The sequence below is a fragment of the Ochotona princeps genome, chromosome 24, assembly GCF_030435755.1.
Source record: "Ochotona princeps isolate mOchPri1 chromosome 24, mOchPri1.hap1, whole genome shotgun sequence".
Taxonomy (NCBI): Eukaryota; Metazoa; Chordata; class Mammalia; order Lagomorpha; family Ochotonidae; genus Ochotona; species Ochotona princeps.
The window spans coordinates 2,632,555-2,657,190 of record NC_080855.1 but is presented as its reverse complement, the minus strand read 5'-3'; the positions used below and the strand labels follow the sequence as shown (position 1 = coordinate 2,657,190).

General features: G+C 47.0%; 1 protein-coding gene and 1 pseudogene across 1 annotated transcript; both read left to right on the top strand.

Annotated features, from left to right (window-relative positions):
- The first annotated feature begins 1,004 nt into the window (after positions 1–1,004).
- TMEM225B (transmembrane protein 225B) lies at positions 1,005–24,547 on the top strand. Its single transcript, XM_012931102.2, has 6 exons — positions 1,005–1,045; positions 15,700–15,785; positions 17,547–17,758; positions 19,675–19,821; positions 20,555–20,692; positions 24,190–24,547. Exons 3-6 carry the CDS (start codon positions 17,575–17,577, stop codon positions 24,357–24,359), a joined length of 639 nt encoding a protein of 212 aa, XP_012786556.2. The 5' UTR covers positions 1,005–1,045; positions 15,700–15,785; positions 17,547–17,574; the 3' UTR covers positions 24,360–24,547.
- Positions 21,777–22,224, top strand: LOC105942576 (ribosomal protein eL22-like; annotated as a pseudogene).
- Positions 24,548–24,636: the final 89 nt, after the last annotated feature.

Sequence of the window (24,636 nt, the reverse complement as noted above, 5' to 3'; positions counted from 1 at the left end):
AGGGTTTGCATGCTGCCTCTGCAGCTGGTGGCATGTAAGATGGTAAAAAAATAATAGGTTTGCTGAGATAGTGTTGGTGTGAAGGCTGAGTAATTGATGGCTTCTGTGTTTGTTTCTCAGGAAATCCCTTACTACCAACGTTTTTTTCCTGCTTCAGCCTATCACAAGTGCCTCTGATCTGACAGGCTATTTGCTGCTTAACTCTGAGGCGTTGAACACCTATTCCAAAGCCGATTGTAGAGTCTTGCTGCTTGCTGCAGGCAAATCCTGCAGGGGCCCAGTGGCCTGAGAGGGGCATCGGCCCTTCAAGGGCTAGCCTGACCTCACTAAGTGAGGTAGGGATTGGGCGGAAGTCACAGGTGGGGGGTGGGGAGGTGGGAACCTCACGGGGCTTCTGGTGGAAACACTAGATTGTAAGTCCACTCGCGTCGAATCTTCCTACAAGCCCTCCTCAAGGAAGGATGGGGTCCAGATGGATCTGTGGACGCGGCTCCCCTGTGGTCCTCTTGAGCCCGTGATAGAGATGAGACCTCCAAGCTTCCTAGATGGGATCCGGAAGTGCACGCCGACCCCGCGGTTCCGCGCGCCTCCGCGCGTTCTGCGGGGGCCCAGCCAGGCCAGCCGTTCCTCGCCTTGGAGCGGCCTGGGGCACCGTGATGGGGTAAGTGAGGGAGGGTTGTAGCTCTGCGTGGCCAAGCCGTGCACCTGCGGGAGGAAGCGGAGGGAATGGGGAAGGCCCTGGTAGCTCTTCGGAGACTTGGAGAGGCGCTGTCTCCCACGTCTCCGCGCCCAGGTTACAAAGGTTGGGGGGACCGCTCGGGGCACGTCCCTGCGACTTACTGCTTTTACCTTTCCTGGCATGTCTTCTGTAGGTTTGGGAGTTCGTTTTGCCAATCTTTACCTAATCCGCTGGGGGGTTTGTTCCGAAGGCTTGCTTCCTTTTTTTTTCTTTTTTAAGAGAAGATGACAAGTCGGAGCAGCATCGGAGGCAGGCACCAGTCCACATAGAGGCCTGAGCAGAGTTCACGTGTCCAGCAGAGCAAGGGTGAGGAGCTGAGCTAGCTGACTTACTCTTTTATCACTTTCAACAGCAGTCCTAGGGAAGGTGGACCACAGGAAACTTGCAGATTGTTTTCCTAAACCTGAATCTTTGGTGTGTAAATAAAGTTTGTGGTTGCTGTTTACTCTGTGTGGAGCAATTCTGCAGCAGCTCTTGTCACAGGTCACTCCGCTCCGTTAGCTTGTGGTGGTGTTCAGAGAAACTTCACTGAATGTGGTGTGAATGAATAAACACGAAGGTGAATCCATCCCATGTGTATGGTACCCCCGTTATCAGGAAAAGAGTGGGGTACACTTCATGCATAGGGAAGCTATGTCGTTCTACCCAAGATAGACACCCCACAGGGCTTCCTTGTCTGGGCAGTGTATTAGGCAGGGCAGCCATGTTCTGATGGAAAAGGGGCTAAGCCTTGTAACATTTTTATGTCAGTCTGCCATCACATCATTATCTGGTATATGGTCATTTTTTAAAAAGATTTTTATTGGAGAGGCAGAGAGACAAAAAGATCTTCCATCGGCAGGTTCACTCCCCAAGTGGCCACAATGACTGGAGACCAGCTGATCTGAAAGCAGGAATTGGAATTCCTCTTTGTCTCTCACGCAAGTGCAGGATTTTGGGCCATCCTGTACTGCTCCCAGGCCACAAGCAGGGAGCTGGATGGGAAGCGGAGCAGCCAGGACATGAACTGGTGCACATATGGGATCCTGGTACAGGCAAGGTGAAGATTTAGCCACTAGGCTATCATGCCGGGTTCTGTATGGTCATTTTAAAAATGGAATTGGATTATTTAAATGGGAGGCAAAAGGTCTAGATAATACAACTATTGGCAATGACTTAAGTTTTAGTTTTTTAAAATACATTCACCTTTTTAATTATGTGTTTAAGATATATACACACACGTATATCACATAAAATATATACATTGGTGTTCACTCTCCACTGACTGCACAAACTGGGTTAAGCTAAGGCTGAAGCGGGAAACGGGAAACTCAACTAGGCTTTCCCAGGTGGTGTGGCAGGAATGCAGTGACTTGAGCCATCACTGTTAGCTCTCAGAACGCTGAAAGTCAGGATCCAGAGTTGGAAAGCAGATCGACCTACTCCAGTGTGGGAGGCGGTTGTCGTAATGAGTAGGCTGCTGAATACTTGCTCCCCAGAGTAGGTTTTGCCTTCACAAGTATTCTTTGGAAAATTAGCATTAGGTGCAGGACTAGGTTGAGAGAAAGACTAACCCTGACACACCCACAGCAGTTCAGTTGGAATTGTCAGCTGTGAAATTCCATGAGATAATAAGTAATGTTGAAGTTTATAAGTGATCCATGTCTACTGGATATTGTCCTCGGAAAACCATAGACAAGCCTTGACCTTGAAAGACTGTAGAGTAAGAAAGGAATTGAGTTTTCGATGGGGGGAGTGAAGCTCTCAGGGGTTCCCTTTGCTAGGCCTGCTAAGGTGCCTGGTGTCTGCAGGACTCAGTGCCCCTGGATTCACATACTCTTCCCTCCTTAAAGCAAGACTGTTTGTCTTCCCTCGTTAAAGCAAGACTGGTGTGCCTGCCCGTGGTCATCCTGAAGACTTGCCCTAGCTGCTATTACTGTTCCTTTGGGTCATTTTCCCTGCCTGCACCATCGTCGGCTGTGTTCTCTGACCATTTCCAGCCCCACACGTCCCAAGGTCCATGCTTGAGGTTGGGCGCAGGGCAGCCCTCTCCACAAAGCCTCCGAGGGAGGAAGTCAGCGGACCTGAGAGACGTTTCTATGAAACCTGCAGTAGGTGCTCTCAGTTCTCACTCCTGTGAGTGTCTTCTAAGTTGCCATTCAGTTCTCCGGGCAGGAGACGGCGGCTCCTCCATCCAAACAAATTTTATGAAATTGCACCATACACTATTTTTTCCAGCCTTACTCTTTGGGACCCTTAGTGTATTTTATTGATGTGATCATTCCTGTGAACTCTGCTCGGTGTTGGAAGTCCATTTTCTTCTTTCCTCCTTAGCAATTTTACTTGGCCCTGTTTCTCCAGCTGTTTGCTGATCACTAATTTTTCCTGAGGTTGTCCTCCCTCTTCTGTCTTTGGTTACTGTTATGTACTGCTGTGGTTCCTAGCTGACTCCTGAATGCCAGGTGTTCATAGGATTCATAGGAGCACTTCCAAGCTTTCCAAGCTCGCCCTATCTGACCATGACCACCTTGGTTGATCCTAGTAACTGCTTTTCTCCATCTGTGCAGCCTGGAGTCCTCTTTCCTGTCATATTCAGTTGGTCACCAAATGCTGTGTTGTTCCTCCTTCCCCTGCCCCCCAGCAAAACCTGATTCTGTTTTCTATCACTGTCGTTCATTTTAGATCCTCATTTTTTCCTAGACTGTTTCTCTGTCCCAATTGACGGTCTCCCCGCTCCCTCCCCGCAGTCCTCTACGCAGCTGTCAGAATGAACTGCCTTAGAAATAAAACTGATTATGTTATTCTTTGCATGTAGGGGATGAAGTTTAAAATCCTGAGTGTGACTTGTGCATCTCGTTATTGGGGTGGACATTTATCTGCCACAGTGGTTAAGATGCTGCTCGGAATGCTGCATTCCATATTGTGTGCGAGTGTCAGTACTGCTCCTCATTTTAGCTTTCTGTGGATGTGCATACTGAGGCAGCAGGTGGGGGCTCAGGCGCTTGGTACTTGCTACCCATGTCAGATACCCAGATGGATTATGGTGCCTGGCTTCATCCTGGCTGAGCCCTGGCATTTTGTAGATAACTGATGGATGAAGGATCTTTTCTTTCCCAAGATTCATTTGCTATTTTTATTGGAAGGGCAGTTACAGAGAGAAGGAGAGGCAGATAGTTGTATCTGTTGGTTCACTCCCTAAATGGCTGGAGCTGAGCCTGTCAGAAGCCAGGAACTTCTTATGGATCTCCCACATGGGTCAAGTACCCAAGACCTTGGGCCAAAATCCATTGCTTTCTCAGGCCATAATTAGGGAGCTGGGTTGGAATTGGAGCATCTGGGATTCGAACTGGAGACCACATGGGATGCTGGTGCCAAAGGCAGAAGTTCAGCCTGCTATGCCACCACACCAGCCCCAAGTATCTATCTGTCTACCTTTCAAAAGAGTAACAATAAAAAAAAAAACTCAGCAGTTTTTGAAAAATCTTTGTTGTCTGACTTTGCTCTGTTTATTATCTGATTGTTGAATGTCCTGTTTTTCTTTCTCGCTCTTTTTTGCCAAAACCTGAGATTGAACCGTGAATGATGTCCTATTTCTTGCCCACCATACCACATATAGTTCAGTCACACTGAATTTCCTTTTCTTAGACTCTAATTTCTTATGTTACCAAAGTGTAGCATATGCTGTCATTTTTGCCTTATTGATCCTGATCATAATTCAGGGCCCAGTTATGTGTCATCCTTTTGGGTTGCCATCCCCAAAACTCACCAAATGGTGATTTTCATTCCTAATGTCATACATCAAAGTACCTTGGTCCTGTGTGTCTCTATGATAATCCCTCTACATAGCATTTGGTGCATGGTGTTTATTGACTGGTAAAGTTAGTTTTCTAGGGTTGCTGGATCACATTACCTCAGTTATATTGTCTTGAAACCAAAGAAGTTTGTTCTCATGGTGCTAGAGCAATGATGCTCAGAATCCAGGTGTCCGTGTAGCTGGGTCCCTCTAACGCACTGGGGAAGGCTCCTTCCTCTACTTTGTAGCTCCTGGTGGCTGCCAGCAGTCCTTGGTGCTGCATTGCCCCCGTCCATACCCCACCGTAGCCTCCCCCCCTGTTTAAATTACCCTGTCCTTTCTCTACAGTGAGCACACCAGTCCTTAGATTTAGGACTACCTAATCTACCCTGATCTCATCTTAACTAATTCTGCAAACTCCATTTCCTAATAAGGGCAGATCCTGAGGCCCTAGATGGACATGAGTTATGAGGGGACTTCATTTGACCCAGCACAAGAAGCATTGCTCATTGCATGCGCTGTTAGAACCGAGTGTTTTGGTGTCACATAGCTTCATGCTTAAGCTATTTGAGCAACTAACTCTTTGCCTTTAAATTGGAGCTTATTTAAACTCTTTTTGAAAGCATTATTTGTTTTTATATGAAAGGCAGGTTTACAGAGACGAGAGAGAGGAGAGATCTTCCATCTGCTGGTTTACTTCCCAGGTGGCCACAGTGGCTGGAGCTGAGCTGATCCGAAGCCAGGAGCAAGAAGTCTCCAAGTCTCCCACATGGGTGCAGGATCCCAAGGGCTTGGGCCATAACCAGGGAACTGCATGGGAAGTAGAGAAACTGGGACATGAACCAGCAGCCACATGGGATGCTGACGCTTGCTGGCAGAGAATTAACTAGCTGAGCTCTTGTGCTAGCCCCTCGACTTTTTTTGTTTTTAAAGTGTCACCTGCAGGAACACAACTGATTTTCCTATTGTTTCTGAAGGCAGCTGCTGTCTTTCTCGGGTTGTCTACGTCTGTCCCACTCTGGCCACTGTTGGCAGGGGCATTGTCAGAATTCCTGCCACCTACCAGAACTGGAGCTGTTTTTGATGCGTTTTGTGCTAGTGTGTAACTGGGGGCATAAACCTTGCTGACTTCCGAGCCTCATTCCCAAGGACTTTTTGCAAATGGTTTCCTTGGGACCCTCAGTGATTTATAGGTTCTTCCCTTAATGGAGCAGAACTTTCTTTTAGCGAGTCGCTGGAAACCAGGCGCAGTGGCACACACCTGTAGTCCCAGCTACTTGGGAGGCTGAGGCAGAGGATCACTTGAGTCCAGGAGTTCTGGGCCATAGTGTGCTATTCTAATGGGGTTTCTGCACTAAGTTCAACATCAGTATGGTGACCTCCCTGGTGTGGGGGAACCACCAGATTGCCTAAGGGTGGTGAACTGGCCCAGGCCAGAAACAGAGCAGGTCAGAACTACCGTGCTGACCACAATGAGTAGTGAAAAAAGTGAGTTGCTGGGATAAGCATAAGGAGCATTGTTTATGTTTTTTTTTTTTTTATTGGAAAGTCAGATTTACAGAGAGAAGGAGAGACAGAAAGATCCTCCATCTGCTGATTCACTCCCTGAGTGGCTTTAATGAACAGAGCTGAACCGATCCGAAGCCAGGAGCCAGGAGCTTCTTCCAGGATCCTGGCAGATGTAAGGCAAGGATTTAGCCACTAGGCTATTGCACCGGGCCCCATGGGGAGCAAGGTTAAGCACTGGTGTGTGTGTGTGTGTAGTTGTGTATGTAGTGCTTGGATTGGAGGAAAAGACAAGTCGACATCTGGAGATGGAATAATTTGGAGATGCTGGAAGTAGAAGGTATCACACACATGCATGCACACCTGCATACTTGTACCTCTAAAAATACATCCTAGGGACAATGTTGTGGCGTATCAGGTCAGGCTAGCTACTGCCTGTGACCCTGGCATCCTACATGGGTGTCAGTTCATGTCTGGTAACTGTGATGTTGGCAGCCCACATGGGTGCTGGTGGCTCCACCTCTCATCCAGCTCCCTACCAGCATGCCTAGAAAGCAATGGGAGAAGGTCCAAGTGCTATCACCAGTGTGGAAGACATGGATAAGCTCCTGGCTCCTGGCTTCAGCCTCTTTCAGCCCTGGCTATTGCAGTCATTTGGGGAGTGAACAAATGGATGGAAGAACTGTTTCTCCCTTTCTCTGTGCAGCTGACTCAAAAAAAATTTTAATTTTTTTGTAACTGACTTTTAAGTAAACAAAAAATAAATCGTTTTGTAAAATTTATTTCTTTAAATAATCTTACTTAGTTGATTAGGGTACAAAGGGTCAAGGGCTACAGGAAAGTGGGTAATACCATTTGTTTCCACACTAATATCACTTTTTCCCTGTATCTGGGGCCAGGGGAAAAACAAAGAGAATAGCCCCCCCCCCAGCCTCCCACCCATCCCAGGTCCCCGCTGTGAGGCATGCTCCGAGGGTCCTGCTCAAGCAGTTTTGATAGTTCAACAATTCTGAATTGCTGCCAATCTCGCTGTTCCAATCGTGATGAAACATACTCAGAATCTATTGGCTTCATGGTTGGGGTTGTGAGATCAGCAGTTCAGTTGGAGAGATCTCCAAAGAAACTTCATCTGAGATGATCCCAGACCTGATTCTTGTGAGAGTCTGCCAGTAGAGTCCGACACCGTCCGTCGCCCCAATCAGCTTATGCACATGCTGGTCGTTTCAATTGCTGGGTCACTTCTGTTTCCAGCCTTGTCTTCCACTTGAACCAAAGGGTGTTGTAGTCAAGCTCGATCCTACCCACTTCATACTTGGTCCTCACGCAAACGAGTGGGAGCTGCAGCCTAGTTGGAGCAACTCCCCATAACCCCCACCAGGCCTGCTCCCTACCCTGGTTCCCATGCATGCCAGTATGTACCGCAGACTTGTCCAGTCTGGGCCCAACACGGTAGCTCAGTGGCTGAATCCTCACCTTGCACACCTGGAATATCATATGGGTGCTGGTTCATACCTGACTCTCCACTTCCCATCCAGCTCCCTGTTTATGATCTGGGAAAGCCGTAGAGGATAGCCCAAAGCCTTGGGACCCTGTACCTGCGTGGAAGACCTGGAAGAAGCTCCTGCCTTCTGGCTTCAGATCAGCTCAGCTCTGGGCATTGTGGAGTGAACCAGCAGATAGAAGATCTTTATCTCTGTAGATTTGACTTTCAAATAAAAAAAAAGTCTTACAAAGCTAAGGAGCAATCCAAAGACATCATGGTTGAATGACCTAAGAGGGGCAGGAGCATAAACGTTAGACATTTAAAGCAAAGAGGCCACTTCCAGCTGGACCGGAACAAGTTTAGTTTCACACAAGAGGCTGCCTTTGTGGAGCAGGTGGCAAGGAGAAAGCCTGGATCCCAACCATGAAGACTCTCAGACCTTCACCACAAACTATTAATACGAGCAACAAGGACTATATCCCAACTGCCTAGGAGGCCACAGGGAATTGGATGCCCTCGGAGGCCGAGTACTCTGAGGTCACCCACCCCCAACCGGAGCTTCCGCTGGGGATGGAAGAAGTCCAAACACTACCGTGCAGAAGCCAACGTCATCGGAAAGACAACCAGAAGCCCTGAGCGGTCCGCAGAAACAGAAGAACAATAAATGTCCTTCGGGACCAGGGAGGAGAGCTTTCTCTGGTCTGAACCTGGCTCCACCTCTGGACCCCCGCCCTCCCTTGCAATGACCATCAGGATCGCTCCGAAAACCCCTCATAGCAAACAATCATACAAACTAAAAACACCTAAAATAAATAGACAAACAACAAAAAGTAGAGCTTGGAATCTGACAGGAAAGAGCTGGCATGGATTGGCTCATGCCTCGCTGGGTGGGACACGAAGATTAGTCACTCTTCACCGTGGTGTTGGGGACTTTCCTGCACACCCCCCCCCAAAAAAAAATGTTCTGCACCTTAATTGTTGACAAATGTCTTGTTAGAGTTACAAGCCAGTCTAGATTATCCTAAAATCTGCCAAGATCAGTAAAATTATACTTCAACACAACAAATGGCTAAATACTAAAATGAAATAGACACGAGACAGCTGAATGGTACCTTATAGCCATTTTAAGGTATATAGCAGCCGGTCCTGTATACAAACTAAAATTGAAATGTCAATGAGCAAATCATAGGTTGTGGTTAAGAACTTGTTTTTTGTTTTTTTTTAACATACTGGTTACTCAAAACCATGTCAATTCCATAATGTTACAAATTGCTGTTAATGTTGTATTGGGACTCTTAATTGACTGGGATGATATTCTACCAGCTCTAACTTCAGACCAGAAATGGTCTCCCCAAGAAACTGTTCAACCCATCTGGACAATAAGTAGCTGGACTCTATGTTTGGTATATGTTTACAAGGAAAGAATCTTGATTGAATTTGAACTGTAATACTGCAACAAGGTGGAGGAATCCACCACAGGGGGAGGGCACGGGGAGGGTTTGGGGGAATCCCAGAGCCTATGAAACTGTGTCACATAATGCAATGTAATTAATAAAAAAAATAAAAATAAATAATAAAATAAATAAAATTTGTCCACCCTAAAACCCAGCACAAAGGCAGCCTCTTTTTTTTTTATTAATTATTATGCATTATGTGACAGTTTCATAGGCTCTGGGAATCCCCCCACCCCTCCCCACGCCCCTCCCCCCTGGTGGATTCCTCCACCTTGGTGCAGTATTACAGTTCAAATTCAGTCAAGATGCTTTCATTGCAAACATATACCAAGCGTAGAGTCCAGTATCTTATTGTCCAGATAAGTTCAACAGTTTCTTGGGCAGACCTTCTCTGAAGGTAGAGCTGGCAGAATATCATCCCAATCAATTAGAAGCCCCAGCACAACATCAACAACAATTGACAACATTATGGAATTAATTAACATGGTATTGAGTAATCAATATGTTAAAACAATGCAAGTTCTTAACCACATCGTATTTCATTGACCCTTCAATTTTTGTTTATACACAGAACCGGCTGCTATACACCTTTAAGTGTCTATCAGGTACTATTCAGCTGTCTCGAGTCTGTTTTCATTTTAGTATTTAGCAGTTTATTGTGTTGATGCATAATTTTGCTGAACTTGGTAGATTTTAGGATAGTCTAAACTGGCTTATAAATCTAACAAGGCCTCTGTCAACAGTTGAGGTGCAGAACAGTTTTAGGAGGGGTGTGCAGAGAAATCTTCAGTACCCTAGTGAGGAGTAACTAATCATTTGTGTCCTATCTAGTAAGGTATATGTGGATCTACGCTGATTGTTTCCTATTTGGTACTAAGCTTTCCTTGTATTTATCTATTCTATTTTTTTGAGGGGGGGCCTCTGGAGCAACCCTGATGGTCATTGCAAGAGAGGGTGGAGATCCGAAGTTGGAACTAAGTAAGGACCAGAAAAAGCTCCTCTCCCTAGCCCCCAAGGAAGTTTGCTGTTCTGTTTCTGCAGATCCCTCAGGGTTCCTGGCTGTTGTTCTGATGACCTTGGATCCTACGAGGAAGGATTTGGGCTTCTTCCATCCCATGTAGTAGATCCCAAAGGGGCTGGGTGACCTCGGAGTTGTCGGCCTCCGAAGACACTCCAATTCCCCTTGTTCTCCTTGTCTGTTGGGATGTAGTCCTTGGTGCCCATACTGATAGTCCTTGGGGGTGGACAGATTAAAAAAAAAAGTTTTATTCTATCTATTTGAAAGGCAGAGAGACAAAGAGATCTCTCACCTGTTGGTCCATTCTCCAAATGCCAGTAACAGTACGGGCTGGGCCAAAATGAATCTAAGAACCAGGAAGTCAATGTAGGTTTCCTGATTGGGTGGCAGGGAGCCCAAGTACAGGAAGCACCAGCTGCTGTCTGTCTCCCAGGGTGTTCATGAGCCTGAACTCAAACAGGCACTGGAAGAAGAGTTGTGGATGTCCCAAGTGGGATCTGACCAGCTAAGCCAAGTTCCTGTCCTTCAATAGGATTTTGATAGTGAAATTAGAAGGGAGAGTATTCAGGTAGAAAAGGAAATACCCGGTATAGAAATATTCAGGAGACATAGGTCTATATGGTACAGAGAAGTTATGAGAATGGAGACTGGAATCAGGTGAAATATGTGACAGGTACCAGGATATGTGAACTTTACTTTTTTAAGCTTAAAAAAATTTTAAGAGATTTATTTTATTGGAAAAGCAATCTTACAGAGAAAAGGAGAGACAAAGATCTTCCATCAGCTGATTCATTTCACAAATGGCCGCAATGGCCAGAGCTGAGATGATCCGAAGCAAAGAGCCAGGAGTTTCTTCCTGGTCTCCCATGTGGATGCAGGATCCCAAGGCTTTGGGCCATCCTCGACTCTTTCCCAGGCCGTAAGCTTGGAGCTGCATGGAAAGTGGAGCAGCAGGACACGAACTGGCAACCCTATGGGATCCTGGTGCTTGTAAGAGGAGGATTAACCAATTGAGTCATTGTGCCAGGTTTTTAGAGGGAGAGTGAGAAACCGGAAGGGAGGGAGGGAGGGAGAAGAGAGAGAGAGAGAGAGAGAGACCTAGGTCTTCATTCCCCTGGATCACTGTCCAAATGGTTGTAATGGCCAGAGCTGAGCTAATCTGAAGCTGGGAGCCAGGAGTTTCTTCCAGCTCTCCCACATGAATACAGAGGCCTAGGACTTCAACCATCCTCTGTTGCTTTTCCAGGCATCCAGCAGTGAGCTGGATCAGAAGTGGAGCTGCTGGGACTCAAACCAGTTCCAATATGAGATGCAGGTGACACAGGCAAAGACTTAGCCTGTTAAACCTTGGTGCTGGCCCCTGTTTCATTGATTTTCAATGAGTCCAGTTTTGCAGGACTTCTAAGTTTAGGTGCACTGAGCCTTCTGACATAGATTTGGCAGATTTACAACACACTGGAGTTTTGTTCTCCAGCAGGGGAGCCAGTAGCCAGAGGTAGCTATCCAAGTTTAAGTTAATTAATAATGTTAAATGCAAGAGTTGGCATTTAGCTCCATGAGGATGAGGCTCAGTTCCTATGTTGAAACATTTGGGTTAAATTTCTGGCTCTGGCTCCTGACTCCAGCTTTCTTCTAATGCAGACACTGGGAGACAAGTGATGGTTAAAGAAATTGGCTTTCTGTCACCCAGGGGAAAACTCAGATTGAATTTCTGTGTACTGGCTTCAGTTTGGCCCAGTCCTGGCCCTTTTGGTATTTGGGGAGTGAACCAGAGAATGGGATTTCTGTCCCTGTCAAAATAGAATTCAAAAAATATTAAAGATTTATTTTGTTCACTCCCGAATTGCAACAATGGCGAGAGTTGAACCAACCAAAGCCAGGAGCTAGAAGTTTCTTCCAGGTCTTCAATATGGATGGAGGGTCCCAAGGTTTTGGGCCACCCTCTACTGCTTTCCTACGCCACAAGCAGGAAGCTGGATGGGAAGTGGAGCAGCCAGGACATGAACCAGAGCTCATATGGAATCCTAGCACTTGCAAAGTGAGGAGTTAGCTATTGAGCCATTGCACTGGGCCCCAAAATATTGTTTTTTAAAATATTAAAAAAATTATTTGAAATGCAGAGTTGTAGAGAGAGAGGGGGGAGGAAGAAATAGATCTTCTGTCTGTTGGGTTACTCCCCAGATGGCTGCAATGACCAGAATTGGGCCACTCTGAAGCCTGAAGCTTCTTCTGGGTCTTCCGCGTGGGTACAGGGGGTCCCAGGACTTAAGCCATTTTCTGCCTGTTTCCCAGTTGCATTTAGCTGGGTTGGAAGTGGGGCAGCTAGGACTCAAACCAGCCCTCATATGGAATGCTGGCATGGCAGATGATGACTTTATCTGCTATGCCATAGTGCTGGCTCCTAGATACAATGTATTTTGTTTTTCTTTCTTTCTTTCTTTGATTCTGACATATGCAAGGCAAGGACTTTAGCTACCATTCTGGGTCTCCCTAGGTACAATATTAAAAATTTTAATGCAATGAAAGATGTAGCTTGTTCCTATTAGCCACATTCAAGTGTTCATTAGCCAAATGAGGGTGTTGGCTTTTGTGTTGGACACTACACATGAATATTTGCATAACCATATGAAGTTTTGCTGCGCTGTGCTCTCTATAAAAAATTAGCTAGTGTTTATATCTGGTTGCACATCAGAAAGTCTGTACAGGGAACCCTCCTTAGGACAGTAATGGATGTGGGAACCTTGGGGTGTTTGTACATTATTAAACAGAATCCATGCTATGAATGTGATGAATGTGGGAAAGCCCGTCAGAACTCCCACATTATTCAGCATCACAGGGCTTCTGGTGGAACAAAACCTAAGTATGTAAAAAATTTCAAATCCAGTTCCCACCTCACTGGATACTTGTGAATCTGTTCAAGAGAGAAACTGAGTGAATTAAATGTGGCAGCTCTTAAACATGTGATTTCATGGACCTAGTGCTACAACTCAATGTCTAAATCCTCACCTTGCAAGTGCTGGGATTTCATACAGGTACTGATTTTAGTCCCAGGTGCTCCATTTCCCTTCCATCCCTGCTTGTGGCCTGGGAAAGCACTAGAGGGCAGTCCAAAGCCTTGTGACCCTGTACCCACATGGAAAACCTGGAAGAAGCTTCTGGCTCCTGACTTTGGATTGGCTCAATTCTGGTCATTGTGGCCACAATGAGAGTGAACCAGTAGATGGAAAATCTTTCTGTCTCTTCCTCTCTATAAATCTGCCTGTCAGTAAAAATAAATAAATCTTAACAGTGAATTCATGCTGGAGAGAAATGGTCAGTATGGAAAGGGAAAGTTTTCAATCCTAGCTCAGCTTCAGTTAAGACAACCGAGGAAACACAGTGACAAACCTCATCAATGTGTTCAATGCATTAAAACCCTCCTGCATGATTCCTATCATATTCAGCATCAGATTTTACAAATATTGTAGTCACACAATTCACATGGCATAATGAAGCATGCCCTGTAATGCTGGTTGTATGAAAATGTTATACATTGGGCCCAGTGTGGTGGCTTAACTGGCTTATCCTTCCCTTGTAGGTTTTGGCATGCCATGTGGGCACTAGTTCATGTCCTGGCTCCTACACTTCCCATCCAGCTCCCCGCTTGTGGCCTGGGAATGCAGTTGAGGATGGCCCAAAGCTTTGGGCGCTTGTGCCCACATGGGAGACCTGGAGGAAGTTCCTGGCTCCTGACTTTGGATTGGCTCAGTTACAGCCATTTGTGGAGTGAACCAGCTGGTGGAAGATCTTTTGTCTCTCCTTTTTTTCTGTAAATCTGCCTTTCCAATGAAAACAAATAAGTTAAAAAGAAATCATGCATTTACTATCCTGTCATTAGAGAAACACCTGGATATTGAATATCTGACAAATCCAAGTTTAAGTTCAGCTGTGTGTATGTTCTTTGACAAAATTCACTTTATTTTTTATTCCCAACATTTTACCTGAAAGAATTCAGCACAGAGAAAAACAGAATAGGATGATGGTGCTTTGAAAAATTTATTGACAGTGGAATGAAAAGTTTATTTTGGGGCTTTCAATCTTTTTTTAAGATTTATTTATTTTTATTGCAAAGTCAGATATACAGAGAGGAGGAGAGACAGAAAGGATGATCTTCTCTCTGTTGATTCACTCCCCAAGTAGCCGCAACAGCCAGAGCTGAACCAATCCAAAGCAGCCAGGAGGCAGGAGCTTCTTTCGGGTCTCCCACACAGGTGCAGGTTGCCAAGGCTTTGGGCTGTTCTTGAGTACTTTTCCAGGCCACAAGCAGGGAGTTGGATGGGAAGTAGAGCACCTATGACATGAACCAGCACCAGTATGGGATCCTGGCGTGTGCAAGGCAAGGACTTTGGCTACTAGCTACCACACCAGGCCCTGACGCCCCCAATCTTTAAAGCTGTGTCTGGTTTCTTCATATTATGTGTGTCCCTTAGCCATTTGCAGACCCCTCATGTGGATGGGGGAACTTTCTGCACCAGAGGTAGACTTGGAGTTCCATTTCCCATGTACGTAATTATTACAAGTTTTTCATTTGAGAGGTGGGGGGGGGAGAGAGAGAGAGAGAGAGAGAGAGAGAGAGAGAGTGAGTAATGAGCTTCTTTCTATTGGTTCACTTCTCAAAGTGAAGCCAGCAGCTGGGAACTCACCCCAGGAAGAGAGAAGGGCAGGGCCACCTGGTCTGGCCCCAGCCCTTTCAGTGCCCTGTCTGCCTACCTCAGCTCCTACCAATAGGGTTCTAGTTGTTAGAACAGGTGGAGTCCTGGCAAGTGCAGGGGTCCTGCCATGTTTGCTTACATGAGAGGTGATTGACTAAGCCAGCTCCTTAGCTTTCCTGTGCCCTCTGTGTGTACACTCGAATAGTGGAGAGGCCAGGCTACCCCACCAAGGACCAGGTGAGCAGTGTGGGAGGAAGCCAGTAGGGAGGGCTGAATGCTGATCTCCACCGTGGGGCCTTGAGTCCCTTAGCTAGGGCCTCTGAGTGAGCTGGAAGTTCTGGGATGGCCATCTAGCCTAAAGCCGCTGTGGTTCAAAGGGATTTGACGGTTAGCCCTGCTAAGGGGGAATGGGAGACCCCAAGGGTGCCCTGGCAGGGGGAGGCAGCAGCAGTGTTCCTATATGTGGGAAGAGGAGAGAGAGGAGGGAAAGGAGAAAGGGTTGAGTGGGGGAGCCCTTTCCCTAGCCCCCCAGTATCAGTGGCTGGGGTGTCGCTCAGGAGTGGATGCAGGGTTGCCTTTCCTTTTGGGGTCCAAAATATGTCCGTTGTGTTTTGGGGGCTACGTATGGTGGAGTCTTGGTGTTGAAAGAAATGGCCGAGGGGGGATCCCAGTAGGCAAGAAGTCCCTAACCACCTCTGGTCGGCTTGCAGCCCACACAGACTGCTTGTGGAAACACAGGGGAGAGGATGGCTCACCTCCTGGGTCTTCTCCTGATTCCAACCCAGCATGCAGTTTAGGTCTCTCAACACACTCTCTGCCGTCTGTGCAGTTGTCAACTATCCCAGGCAGGGACGGGGCCTGGGAGGTGCCAGGGTGGCAGCTCAAGTGTGTGGAGACTGAGCTTGTACGTCCTTTTAATAAGTCAGTAATAGTAAGAATTGTGTTTTGTTCTAAATTCTCCTGGCCAAATAAAACATTGCTAATACTATGTTCTCTCTGCCCCCAATTCTCTTTTCTCACTCACGCATATGCACAGGCCTGTCAGAAAAGGACCCACCGGCTCCACACAATTCTGGAGTTGGGACTCCCTGAAGAGCTGGCGAGTGGGCGTTGGTGAGGAAGGTGAGGTGGTGATGCAGGATTTGGGGCCCCGCACAGGTGTTTGCTGACTAACTGGAATGCTCCACTTGCCAATCTCCCTCCTGGGCTCTCCTTTTTGTCATCAGCATAGATGATTCTCTAAATCCCCTTTTATATCAGAATGTCAGTAATCCTCAAGTCTGGCCTGCATCAAAACTGTCTTAAATTCCGTGTCCTTGGAAGCACTGTTGTAGGTTCTCATCACTGGAGAGTGTCTAGGTGGGGGAAATGGGTACCACGGGGAGAGGAAATTGCTGTGGTGTCTCTTCTCCAAGTACTCTTAGCAAGAATGTGTGGGTTCCTGTCCTTTTACATGGCTGAATCCCTGTGAGTGCACGGTTCATTTTCATTGAGGGAATGGGCAGTGGCCGTTTTCTAGCAGGGTTTCAGGGAGTGGCTGAGAACCAAGCTGCATATTTGAGGTGGGTGGGATTTGAAAGGCCTAGAGGAGCTGTAAGGGCATCCCCACCCACCCCAGGGAAGGAGGCCAGTCATGGAGGTTGGGGTTGATTAGGTGTGACTGTGATATCTGATGTTGTGGAGAGGGGAAGGGAGGTGCAGCTGTGCGGGCAGGGAAGACGGGAGAAGGGATGCTGGGTTGCTTTCTGAAATAAATGCTGAGAGTATGGGGAATGCGAAGATGGAGATGTCGAGCAAAGGGAAAGGGTAGCAGGCAATCAAGGCTGGAATGAGCGCAAGAATGACAGAAACAGGGAGGATGCTAAGCTAAGGTTGCTCATAGGACAAGTTGAGGAAGGAGCTGACCAGCTTGTGAGACGGCCAGTGTTCTCCGTCCAAAAAAACGGGTCAAGATGAGGCTGTGATCTCTGTAGAGTGTTAACACTAGAAGGTCTCCTCAGTGTTCCAAGTTAAAATTCAAGGATTGGGGGCCCGTCAGCGTGGCCTAGCGGCTAAAGTCCTCACCCTGAACGCGCTGAAATCCCATATGGGTGCCGGTTCTAATCCCGGCAGCTCCACTTCCCATCCAGCTCCCTGCCTGTGGCCTGGGAAAGCAGTTGAGGACGGCCCAAAGCCTTGGGTTCCTGTACCTGTGTGGGAAACCTAGAGGAGGTTCCAGGTTCCTGGCTCCGGATCGGCGCAGCACCAGGCGTTGCGCTCACTTGGGGAGTGAATCATCGGATGGAAGATCTTCCTCTCTGTCTCTCCTCCTCTCTGTATATCCGCCTTTCCAATAAAAAAAAAATCTTTCAAAAAAAAAAATTCAAGGATGGGAGCTGTGAGACTGAAGAGGCTTTGGGAAGGGTCCAGGGCAGCTTTCCTCTTTTTTTTTTTTTTTTTTTTCTTTTTTGAGATCCAAAGCCAGGAGCCAAGAACTTCCTCCAGGTCTCCCATGCGGGTGCAGGGTCCAAAGGCTTTGGGCCATCCTCAGCTGCTTTCCCAGGCCACAAGCAGGGAGCTGGATGGGAAGCAGGGCCACTAGGATTAGAACCGTTACACATATGGGATCCTGGCTCTTGTAAGTCAAGGACTTTAGCCACTAGGCCATCGTGCCAGGCCCAGAAGCTTTCTTATTTTGCCTAAGGAGGAACCTGGGGCTTTAGGAGGGCAGCTGCCATGCCCAAGATTAGCCAGCAAGCAGGAGGCAGATGTTTCATGTGTGTTTTAGGTCTGTAGGCTGTAAAGGGAAGTAAGACAAATCCAATCAGAGACCCCACAAGCCACGCCTGGCACTGTAGAATGCAGAGTCGAGTGCCACGTCTGTCCTGCTTTTTCCTTGCACAGGCCCTGCTGACGAATAGAGGACAAGGACATGAAGGGGTTCACCTGGGTCATAGCCCCAGTCTTGACCTCCCTGGGCTACCTGCTGGTTCTATTGGTCTCCATCTTTCCGTTCTGGGTGCAGCTGACGGATGTGGAGTCTCAGGAAGTGTTTTTCAGTGGCCTCTTTGAGAACTGTTTCCATATCAAGTGCTGGAAGCCTCGACCCTTATCCAGTAAGGAGGGTTGGGGATGGGAAATGGGCAGAAGGGAGATGGGGCCAGGGTGGGGTGACATAGCAGGTGCAATGATTTCATAAGTCCACAAGAGCTTTAGAAGAGAGTAGGGTTCATAATGTCAGGTTGGCAACCCTCCCCACACTCCCCTCCAAGGTAGGAGTGGATATGTTTGGAGCAAGTTCCTGCTTCAATCCTGTAGCTGATACAGCTTGCAGGGCTGCTGTGCACCAGCATAGACCATAGGCCAGACTCCTTGACCACACACTTGTCCATGTGTAGGTGGCAGCCACACAGAGAAGGTCCTCAGGCCTTGGGATCACATCCAAAAAAGGATGGAAACAAAATATAAATTCAGAGGCTGGTGAAGGCATTTGGGACCGTATCTACAAGAGGATTGTGAGAAGCTGTGGCAGAGGAAAGTGTCAGGCTCTTTGGGGAAGATGGGCCTAATGGAGCTCTCTGACCCCTGGTGACTCAGTCTTGGCACTACTGGGCCATCTTTGTTGTGGGGCTGGGTTTGGCCTCTTCTGTGCATCAGCAGCACTTCCCTTTTGGACAGTTGAGGCCCTGGGGCGGGGGGACTGTCCAGGAGGGAGCCGACCAGTGAATGAAACACCCAGTGTTCTCTGTCTGAAACAGGCTGTGACCTCTTCCTGTGGAGTGTTAGCATTAGAAGCTCTCCTCAGTGTTTCAAGTTAAAATTTTAAGGATGGGAGCTGTGGGACTGAAGAGGCCTTGGGAAGGGTCTAGGGCAGCTTTCTTTTAAGTATTTGAAAGACAAAACTCCCACTGCTCTAGAGCCATTATTTTAAGATTTTTTTTTATTTTGAAAGGCAAAGCTACAGAGAGAGAGAGAGAGAGAGAGAGAGAGACTGCCATAGGGGAGGGAGAGGGAGAGAGAGAGGGACTGGGAGAAGGAAGGAAGGGAGGGAAAGAGAGATAGAGAGGGAGAGAATATGAATGAATCTGCCATTTGCTGGTTCATTGAAGCCAGGAACCTGGAGCTTCTGGAACTCTCACTAGGGTGGAGGGGTCCAGCACTTGGACCACTTTCCACTGCTTTGCTAGTCATATTAGCAGGGAGCTAGATCCCAAATGGAGGACTCAAACTAATGCCCATAAGGGATGCTGGCTGTACATGTGGTGGCTTTACTTGCTAAGCCACAGCACTAGCCCCAAGGAGCACTGTTTTAACCTCAGAAACAGATGCTGGAATGTTTGGTTCTTCAGTGATACCTCTGTGTGTTTGCCTTACTTTTAGATGTCCATTTCTGCATGCACAGAGGGGAATGCAAACTGATTTTAACATGAGTTTGAATCATGCCAACAGTAGGAGATTAAATCAATCTATTCCCAGACTCTGGCTCTGCTGTTTTTGATTTGGTTCACTACCCCTGTTAGTCGGGAAAATTAAACAGGGTCAAAGGAGTTCCCAACTTGGAATATTTTGATCCTACAAAGTTTTGATTTTCCATGGGCATCTTATTTCAAATAGAGGCATGACTTCTCCCTTTGCACGCATGACAAGTTTTATACCGTCAGTTTGCTTTTGTTGTCTGTGAAGACCACTGTTTTCTCCAGATGGGAAGATCATGTGGTTTCCCCACATGATTTACTACAGTCAGCTTCTTCCAGTACTACCCGTTAAGAGCCCATGAATGATTTCAGTGTCTGACATTGTCAATTGCACATTTCTTTCCATATTCTTCCCTGCCTTTAGGATCAAAGTGGTGAGGCCACAGCATTCTTAGGACCAGTTGATAATAGCTTTGCTCTCAGGGCCATGATTTGGGAACTGAGGGTGGTAGAGGCTCTGGGGACCACCACCCCAACACCTGTCCAGGCTTCCTGGGGCTCTGCCCTTTGTGAGTCAGTGTCCCCAGCTCCATCCAGTCCTCTTCCCCCCATTGCAGTTTACATCCTGCTTGGCCGCGTCTTCCTGCTCTCCACGGTAGTCTTGGCTTTCCTCACCACCTTCATCATGGTGTCTTTTGCATCTGAGCTCTTCCCGAAGACCCGGAAGCACAATTTTGTGTCAGCCTTCATCAGCTTCCTCACAGGTGTGAACAGCCTGGCAGTCATTGTCCTTTGCTAGGATCGGGGGTGGGGAGCATGGGCAGATGCAGAGGAAGTAGGGTGGTTGGTCTCTGACTGTGTAGATTCCTCCCTCTATGGCTTTCTGTGGGAAGTAACCCATTCCTTGTTTATAGGTGACTAGCCCTGACCCTGTTGACTTGGGAGCCATAAGTGTGGGAGGGCTATCCTGTTGACTGTCATAGGCTCTGGCATAGAATTATAAGTAAATATATGTATGTTTGTATAAAGGAGATACCAGTGTTTCTTGAGTGAAGGAAAGAGACCAACTCTGACCTTTTGAATCTTTGAACGTCTTGAGAGGATGACCAAGGCCCTGTCCCATGGGGCTCCTGGGCCAGGGCAGGATGTAGAAAATATTCAGTGGGAAGTTGAGGTTAGATTTCAGCCAGTGTTGCACCCACCCACAGGGCCCAGTGTGAAGTGAGCCCAGGGCACAGCCACTGAGGGGCCCAGGAAAGGAATTTCTGACGAGGGGGCCCCTGCAAGCTGAGGCTTGGTGTTGGGAAATGAGTTGGGGAGGAGGCAGAGACAGTGAAGGGTGTTGGGGTGTGTGTTGCTGGTTTGGAGAGGGCAAGAGGTGCAGGCAGGGTAAAGGAGCCTCAAGCTGGGCTGCTTGGGTTCTGTCTGAATGGAGAAAGGATGGATGAAGTCGGGAGTGTGGGAGGAGAGTGAGGGTGCCTCCCTGTGACCCTGCAGGGGCCTGTGCCTTCCTGGCTTTGTTGCTGCATGCGCTGGAGATCCGCAATCTGATGATGAAGCCCAGCCCCCTACGCTTCTCCATGCAGTGGCCTTACTACGTCCTGGGCTTCGGCGTCCTTCTGTTCCTGGTGGCTGGTGAGTGTGCCTGCTCTGCCCTGCATTTGGGAGCCTGTCTTGTGAGGTCCTCTCTTTTGAACCTGGAGCTGCCCTCTTCCACATGGCACCCATCAGTTACACATTAGCTTCATGTAACTGAAGCAGAATGAAAAATCGAGTTCCTCAGTCACACTAGGCACATTTCACAGTTTCCATAACCACGTATGTTAAGTGGCTACCATATTGGAAACTTCAGGTGGAGAAACTTCTGTTTTGAAGATTTATTTATTTTACTTAAACGTTAGATACAGAGGGAGGGAGGAAGAGAGAGAGAGAGAGCTTGTCCATCTGCTGGTTCACTCTCTAAATGGTTGCAATAGCTGGAACTGAGCTGATCTAAAGCCAGGAGCTTCTTCTGGATTTCCCATGCAGGTTCAGGGTCCCAAGGCCTTGGGCCATCTTCCACTGCTTTCCCAGGCCACAAGCAGGGAGCTGGCTGCAAAGTCGAACAGCTGGGACACGAACTGGTGCCCATATGGGATCCCGGGTGGATGGAAGGTGAAGGTTTAGCCACTAGGCTATTGAGCTGGGCCTTTTATCATATTAAGGAAATTATCTAATCCCAGTGCGCAAAGAGTTTTATTTTTAACCATGAGTAGATGCTAAATTTAATTGGATGGTTTTTTCTTTTTGTACAGTTTGATATAGTTTGTTTTACTCCTTTAATCTGTTAATGTGACCAAATTATTTCCAGTTTTGTTTTTGCATTTCTGAAACAAACTGATCTTGTCCATTATAAGTTTATTTTTTGTTATTAAACTTTGCCCCCAATATTTTCTACTGGGATTGATCTTTAAGTTTTTTTTTTCTTGTACTTTGCTTGTCTGATTTTGATATAGCTTTGCAGGCCTCATTAAATGAGTTAGGAGAGTTGTCTCTAATCTCTGTGTTTAGAATTTTTTTCTTCAACAAGTGTTCTTCAGTGAGAGAATTTTCAGTTGTGACTGTTATATGACTCTAGGAATTTAATTTTATTCTTGAGTCATTTTTGATAGATGGTATAATTCAGTATATACATTTAAGATTTTTAAATTTACTCTGTGTATTCCTGTGGTCTGTCAAGATGGCACCACAGAAAGATTTAAAAGCCCAGGAAATCAACCTTTAATTTGGACTTCACTCACTCTATGGAAGATGGATTTTTGATTCTGGAAATTTGAACGGTTTCTCTGGGAGAAGGTTAAAGTTAGTGGGAAAACTGAGAATCTCGAGAATCTTGTTCACATTGAACGCTTCAAGAGCAAGTCACGGTAGTTTCTGAGAAACAGTGTTCTAAAAGGTATTTGAAATACCTCACCAAGAAATTTCTTAAGAAGAGCCATCTGCATGATTAGCTTCATGTGGTTGTTTCTGACAAGGAAACCCACAAACTTCGTTATTACAAGATTAGTTGGGACAACGATGGATCAGAGTCTGAGGATGTAAACGGGCCTCCCCTACTTCCCATACTTGGGAAGTACTCGCTAGAAAGAAGCATCCAGAAAGAGATTTTAACTTTATTGACTGATTAAAAATTGTGTTCTTTTTTTTAATTTATAGTTACATTTTAAATTATTTTTAAAGACCTATACGTACTTTTTTTTGGTACCCATTTTTAAAGGGAATTTTAAAAAAAGATTTATTTATTTATTCATTTTTATTGGAAAGGTAGATTTACAAAGAGGAGGGAAGACAGAGAGGAAGAGCTTCCATCCTTTGATTTGCTCCCCAAGTGGCCACAACGGCCAGAGCTGAGCCAATCCGAAGTCAGGAGCCAGGAACTTCTTTCCAGGTCTCCCATGCGAGTGCAGGGTCCCAAGGCTTTGGGCTGTCCTCAACTGCTTTTCCCAGGCCACAAGCATGGAGCTGGATGGGAAGTGGAGCTGCTCGGATCAGAACCGGTGCTCATATGGGATCCCGGCATGTTCAAGGCGAGGACCTTAACCATTACGCTATCGTGCCGGGCCCAGCTGAGCCTAAAGCCAGGGACCAGCAGCTTCTTCCAGATGTTCCATGTATGTGTAGTGGCCCCTGGCCTGGGCCATCCTCCACCCTCTTCCCAGGTCACTGGATAGGAAATGGAGTAGCCAGGACATGAACTGGAGACCAGATGGGATGCCACTCCTTGCAAGTGGAGGGTTGCCAACTGAGCCGTCCTGCTAGCCCCAATCTGTGTCTTTTAGGTTTAACTGCATGCAGGTCTGAACCTGTTTCCTGCTGTTTCTGTAGGCTCTTCCCTGTGGTGTTTTGTTTCTGTATGTTCAGTTTCTGCTTCACGATGAATTCATTTTCCTTGGAATTGTATTTGTGGAAAAGCTCAAAGACCTGAAGTGTTTCCTCCCTAAAGGATTTGCATTTGTTTCTGCCTGGCCCCGGGGTTTTTATCAGTCAGCCCAGATCACAAACAAATGCATAGGTATGTGAATTTAGCTGCAGACCCACATAGCAGCAAGCCTGCAGTTACGTACTGTGTCACCTCAGGTGACTAAGGATGTTCCAGCTTCATAGAATCTATTCCTATTCCATTTCCCAGCTTGCATAGGCCCTGGGGATTTCTTCTGTGATTGTACACCCTTAAAGAGCCAACAGAAACTCGGGGTCACTGAGTATATGTCTCTCAAAGGTGAAGGCTGATTCCTGTTTTCTTTTTGGTTTTGGAGTCTAAGTATGCTTCACTTTGATGCCAGCTGATTCGCTTTTAAAGAAATCTTTTGCTGGAATTTTTGCCTTTGTGGGAGAGTCTGTTATCACGCTCAAAATATTTTCTTTTATTTTAGTCTTAATGAAGTGCTTATTATTCACCTATGGTACCTAGATTTGTTCTTTTGAATATCTAGGTTGTTTTCCTCTTTTATTTTCCTAAAGGTCTTGAGTTAAGCATCAAAAGGTCAGGGTTTTGTATTGGAAGCCCTTTCTATAAGCCTAGTGTTTCTCGTCTACTAAATAATTGCTGTTTGTATTCCTTACCTTGCGATACCCCGTTTTTCTTTCTTTTTTTTTTTTTTAAGATTTTTTTATTATTATTGGAAAGCCAGATATACAGAGAGGAGGAGAGACAGAGAGGAAGATCTTCCATCTGATGTTTCACTCCCCAAGTGAGCGCAACGGGCCAGTACGCGCCAATCTGATGCCGGGAACCAGGAACCTCTTCCGGGTCTCCTACGCGGGTGCAGGGTCCCAAAGCTTTGGGCTGTCCTCGACTGCTTTCCCAGGCCACAAGCAGGGAGCTGGATGGGAAGTGGAGCTGCTGGGATTAGAACCGGCGCCCATATGGGATCCCGGGGCTTTCAAGGCGAGGACTTTAGCCGCTAGGCCATGCCGCCGGGCCCGATACCCCGTTTTTCCATTCTGTCTCTCAAATGTTTTTTCTATGGGAGAATGGAGGAGGGTAGGCCCAGAACCAGAGGGGGCTGCCCTGGAGGACGGTGCTGCTGACCTCCAGGGCAGGGAGCCTGACTCCCTCTCTGACCTGATCTAGCCTTTTGCTGTTAATTCAGGTGCCATCTGCCTCTCTCAAGAAACAGCCTGCACCAGCTGCCACTTCTTGCCCATTTCCCGGCATACGGAGGCCCAGGGGATCCCACAACTGAAGAAGCTGGAGAGTTTGGGAGGAGAGCTGAGCTCAATACAGAAGGAGTCACTGGTGCAGGAAGAAACAGTCATCTAGTCCGGGATGTTTTCTCTCTGCCCTTCCTGCAGCGGATGATGTGCACAAGCAGGTGTACGGGGTCTCCCTTCTCTGCTGCCCTTGAGGGACTTCTGGAGTGTCAGTCACATCAACCCTCCCCCTGCCCAGACACACAGATACTTGATATTACTCATAGTTGACATTTGTTAAAAGTTCTTTGAATTTTTTTGAGTGTGTCTTTTTTAATTATAAATTTTACTTTTTATAGTGATTACATGGGGAATCAGGGCGGGAAAGATTGAGGTTTAGAAAATTG

Coding starts and splice junctions, on each gene's coding strand:
- TMEM225B (XM_012931102.2), top strand. CDS start 17,575: ATGAAGGGGTTCACCTGGGTCATAGCCCCAGTCTTGACCTCCCTGGGC. Junction 19,822..20,554: donor CTTCATCAGCTTCCTCACAG/GTGTGAACAGCC, acceptor GTGACCCTGCAG/GGGCCTGTGCCTTCCTGGCT. Junction 20,693..24,189: donor CCTTCTGTTCCTGGTGGCTG/GTGAGTGTGCCT, acceptor CTGTTAATTCAG/GTGCCATCTGCCTCTCTCAA.